General features: G+C 33.7%; 1 protein-coding gene across 1 annotated transcript in view; it reads right to left on the reverse strand.

Moving 5' to 3' along the window:
• Positions 4,890-5,581, reverse strand: part of LOC107612042 (nicotianamine synthase) — a 1,715-nt gene continuing 1,023 nt past the window's right edge. The window contains exon 2 of the mRNA XM_016313878.2: positions 4,890-5,543. Coding sequence (XP_016169364.1) covers positions 5,088-5,543 — 456 coding nt within the window. The 3' untranslated portion in view covers positions 4,890-5,087. The remainder of the gene's footprint in view (positions 5,544-5,581) is intronic.

The raw sequence follows: 5,581 nt of genomic DNA on the forward strand, positions 1-5,581 counted from the left end.
AATTTCAAGTAGTGAGAATAATACGTGGATGAAAGTTTTTATTAACCCGTGTGCCTCAAAATTAAAGCAAACAGGCTATGAGCCGTTATTTATTGTTCCCAACACAAGTTTCCAATGTTAAAAGATAAGAACAGAAATTAAGGAGGAAAAATGTTTTGCAGTAAAGGCCTCTAGTCTAATTCTATACACTTTATTTGGGAACAAGAAAAATCACAGATATATTGATGTTTGCAACTGTTATTCATACAAACCTCTTAAATCATCCTGTTAAACAAGAAGAATGAAGTAATTAAGTACTAGGGGTCCCGAACAACACCATGCTAATATATATAGTATATATAGACGCATGCTATGGTGGCCATAATAGCTATATAACTTTGGCAATACTTAAATTTTTTTTGTTAAAATTAAAGTAAGGGTTTATTTATCTTGTGCTTTAAAGGCACATGTTAAATTTATAAATCAAGAAAATTTTTATTAAAAATATAAAAGAATTTAAGTTTTTAACGCATTTGCTTTATATTTATTAAATAAAAACATTTAAAATTTTCTACTAATGGTAAGCTTATCATGTGCCCTTAGAGTACATCTTAGCTAAATCCTTAAAGTAATATTTTGGATAAAGTATACATTTTGTTTCTAATGTTTAGTTGTTGTATTCAATTTTGTCTATAATGTTTTCGATTTATGTCAAAATTACCATTGAACGTTAACTGTAACGACCCAATTTTCAGTATATCTAGATCATACCGGAAACTGAGCGCTACCAACTTGTCCTCCTAATTATTATCTATTATTTATCATATGAGCCTGATTCGTTGTTAAAAGCTAAGTTAATTTGCGAGGTATTTTTTTCGATAACGTTTGTCTAACATTTGGAATCATTCACAAATCAACTCACAAAGAATAACAGATACAATAGTTATAAACAACCTCACCTAGTCCCTCTAAACTACTAAAGCGAGGGAAAGTACATTCTAACTCTTCAAAACTCAAGTCAGGTGGAATGTCATCAAAAGGTGGAACATCATCTACTACTCCTCTGCACGATCAGACATTGCCATATGACGTCTCTCTGGTACCTCATCAAGTAGCCACATAACAGGAGTCTCGTACACAGGATTTAGGTGAAAGTTCGCATACAAACGGGGTGCAGACGACAGCTGGTCTCACAGTATATACATATAAATAGATAATAGAGTTCACTCTAGACTCAGAAGACTACCTAAAGCGGAATCCTCTTTGCGGAACGATCATCAACGAACTATGGAAGGGTACTCTTACTTCCATCTGAAGGGGGAAAGGAGAGAGAAGGGGTAAGAACTGGGGAGTTCTTAGTAGGGCCGGTGTTATTAGTTAAGTTCATTAATTCTGTGTTGTTTAGTAGATAAATAGCAGAATACAGAGAAGCAGTAAATAGAAGATATAGATAAATAGAAAAAATAGAGAAAACAGAAAATAGAACACAAACAAAAGAATACAAGAAAATAAAACACAAAGACAAAGAATAGAATACAAACAAAGAAAGTATACATTCATACAATAATCATAACGGAGGAAATGCACAACCAAGTATGATGCATGTCTAGCCCTAATGCAGGTAATGAGCTCATTTGTCGGTTACATACCCGCTCCCGACGTTACCCGGAGTCTTTTGACCAGGTAAGGCTTCCTTGTTGGCAATGCCCCTCGCAAGAGTCCTTTGACTTGCATGGTGGAGCTAGTTAACTTATATCTGCCCAACACACTCACTGTAAGAGTCCTCTGACTTACAGAATAGCATTATAGCTAAGTATCCCAGGAAAGCACTCTCAGTGATCATACCACTATCTATCTGATTGCCTCAATACAGCAGATGAACATACAAACATCTCTGGAGTTGCCTTAATGTAACAAACGACCTTTCAACAGGCCCTCTGTTTGTTCTCTATTCTCTTTATCATATTACTCTTTTCCCTTTGTCCTTTTACTCTACTCTGATTACTTTTTTATCTGTATCCTTTTATTCAGCTCTGTTTATTCTTCTCTATTTAACGTATGTATTTAAAGCTTATGTAAATTTTGGTATGAATAGTTAGCCTGTCCCAAGTATAGGTTCATTAAGTCTATACTGAAACAGTTTAACTTTTCATATAATACCTGACCCTAGGCGCAACTCAAGAACTAACTATATTGCTTCTAGTTTGTTCACTAGTCTCTATTAGTTTCTGTCATTAAAACTTTACAGACTTTTTCTTCGATTTTTATCTTTTCTTCAACCTTTTATCTCTCCTTTTATCTTTGCCTCACCAATATGTTCTTACCACTCCCTAAGTGTTTTATGAAGGTAATTATGAGATTCTGCGCTTAAAGTTGTCTTTCTAAATTTTTTACAGAAAATTGCCTTTTCTGTATTATTTTATTATTTTTATTAAAATATTATTTTTAATTAAATAATATTATTTAATATTTTATTATTATTTATTATTTTATTATTAAATTTTCAAAATTTACCTTACCTTTACCTTTTAACCTTTAAAATTCACTTTTTACCACCCGTAACTTTTAATATTTTTATTTTAACCACCCTAACTTTTAGAAATTAAAAAATAAACCCTCAACCCCCAAAAATTTTACTTCCTTGCTCTTTTCAAGATCTAAGGCCTGTTCTTTCATGTTCTTCATCACACTCAAAGTGTTCTTCATAAATTTTTCAGATTCTTTCTCTGTTTTTACCCGTTTTTCAATCTTTTCAGCAACCGATTTTTACCATAATTCAAAATAAAATTGCAGCCACCAAAGCCACTTATTTCCTACTGGATTTCAACACAAATTCAACCCTAATTTAAGTCCTAGGGTTCGAAATTCCAGCAGCCACAAGTAGGGGTGTCCATGGATCGGATCGTATCCGTAGATCCGCAGTAAATATCCACATCCGATCCGAAAATTGCGGATACGATCCGATCCGCAAATTGATCGGATCGGATCGGATCCAATCCGCACCCTTTCTTTTACATAGAAATATGGTTAAAAAGAGAAGGTTTAATTATGCGGATATATTTGATATCCGATCCGATCCGATCTGGCACTAAAAAGTGCGGATATCATAACTGATCCGATCCGATGGAAATTATGCGGATCGGATCGAATTTTCGGCCATATCCGATACGATCCGATCCGCAGACACCCCTAGCCACAAGAACATGCATTCATAGCTTGAATATCATCAAATTTCATCAAATTTTCACTAAAATTTCAACAAGAATCACTCATATAAACAATCAATTTCAAGCATAACCAAACCATATCATAATCACACAACTCAAACACAATTAATCAAGATTAATTTTACCAAACCCTACCTGGTTTTGGTACTCCTAATTCGGTTATGTTCTTAGGCGGTCCTTAAGCACTTTTTCCTCCTAAATCACATCAAGAACAACTTTAAATCCAAAAATCCTCAACTAACCGAATCTTACTCAACATGTTAAGAAGGGATTTCTCACCTTAAACTTGCTGAAAATTAATGTTTCTTGGCCCTCAAATCAAGTTAAGCATGATTCCTAAGAAAGAACATCAAGAAAACACATGTTTAAGCATGTTTTCTTGAAACCGAAGCAAAAGGGAGATGGTGCAGCCAAATCACCTTGATTTCAGTCTTGATAAGTCATATGATCATGTAGAGAAAGAAAAGAGGATCATTTTGGTCGGATTGGAATTTTGATTTGAGTTTTAGTTCAGCAGAAATCAAGCTTTGAAGATTTGGAACTAAGAACTTTTCTCTCTTTTTCACTCTTGGAAATTTTGACCACAAGGAGCAAATGAACCAGCCTTGGGGGTTTTGGGGGTGTAGGGTGAGTTGTGATTGGTTGGCTTGGAGGTGTATTAAAATAATATTAAAATATCTCAGGTGTATGACTACTAAAACTAGATGTATCGGAACACTCATAAAAAATATCTCTAAAAATTATTTTCTGAGCTCCTAGCATAAATGACACTAGTAACATATTTAATATGAGAATAAAGCATGTATAATGAGGCCTTAGCATTGTTAAAGTCATCAGAGAGTGCTGCTGCTAAGCTACACCAGTAAACTATGAACTCGGTTAAACCGATCTCCTGTTTTTAACTAAAACAGACCAGGTAACCTTATAATATCATTCAAGCATCTTCTAATAATAACATAATGATAATATTATACTATTATCTCTCTTCTCTCATGAATCGAGTCCAGTTCGTCAAACTGAGACTATTTACAGAAACAAGAATCGAAACTCCTAACCGATATGGTTCAAAAACTAGGTTCATCGTGATTGTGTTGTCGAGCTTGTCTCAAAAGAAGTTCTTGCTTAATGATGACGTAATGAAAATGAGGATTGAGATGCTTGATGCATGATACAACAGAGGTCCTCCCTTTACCGATCTTCCGAAGAAATCTGTGTATTCAGAAAAGATCTCGCGTACTCGAAAAACGAGGTTGTTACATTAACTCTATGTAAAATGTTAGGGAATTAAAAATTTTTAAGAATAGTTTTGACACAAATAAAAAATAACAGGGACAAAATTGAAAGATCGAAAACGTTAGAGACAAAATTGAATGAAACTAAATATTAGGAGTATTTAAAAAAAACATAAATATTAAGGACAAAAAATATACTATTTTATTCTAATATTTTTTAATATTTAAAAACACTTTTTTATTCTAAAAAATAAAAATAAAATTGTTGTAAAAATATTAAAAAAAATTACCCTAATTTTTGTAACACTTTTGAAGTGTTGCCAAATTTCTATAATCATTGTAGCCACTATAATAAGTTAATAATAACGAACTTCAAAACAAATATAAGTACATAAGGGAAATATATATAGGAACAACAAAACATTCACCTTAAATTCAAACAATGTTAAGATGTACCGAATTGAAATAGTGTATTATATATGTAAAGGCACTTCAGTTTATTTAAATGACATTGTTCTAAATAACATCAAATTACTAGATTACCCTTAATGCATCTAAATAACATCAAATTACTGGATTACCCATAATGCATGTTATACTAAGGGTAATTCAGTGCATTATTTAAGACATTGGCTAAAGGCTACAATGCTTAAGCTTTAGGCTTGCGAAGAAGAGCAACCGAGTTGATAACATCATTTGTGGGGTGAAATACGGTAAGAACCTCAAAATCCACCATGTCATGTTCTTCAACAATAGGGTACAAGAAAGCCCTAGCACCCTTTGCACTCCTCACAAGCAAAAAACCACCTTCTTTCATGTACTTCCTAATATGTCCCAAAATCTTCAGTTTTGCTTCTCTTGACATTCCAACAAGTGCTGCCAAGAATAAGCAATCATATTCGCTCAACCTCTCTTTCACATCCATGATGTCATGAGTTTCAAACTTCATCCTCTTCTCAAGACCTGAATCTGAGGCCACAATCGTCCTAGCCACCTCGTTCGCCTTCTCGTCGATGTCGAAGTTGTCGAAGTGCGTTGATTCCATGTGGTGTGTGGCCATTATGATGGAAGTGAGTGGCATTGGTCCTGATCCAACAAAGGCCACCTATGTTGCGGAAAAACGAATACAAATATTGAATATAA

The sequence above is a fragment of the Arachis ipaensis genome, chromosome B08, assembly GCF_000816755.2.
Source record: "Arachis ipaensis cultivar K30076 chromosome B08, Araip1.1, whole genome shotgun sequence".
Lineage (NCBI taxonomy): Eukaryota > Viridiplantae > Streptophyta > Magnoliopsida > Fabales > Fabaceae > Arachis > Arachis ipaensis.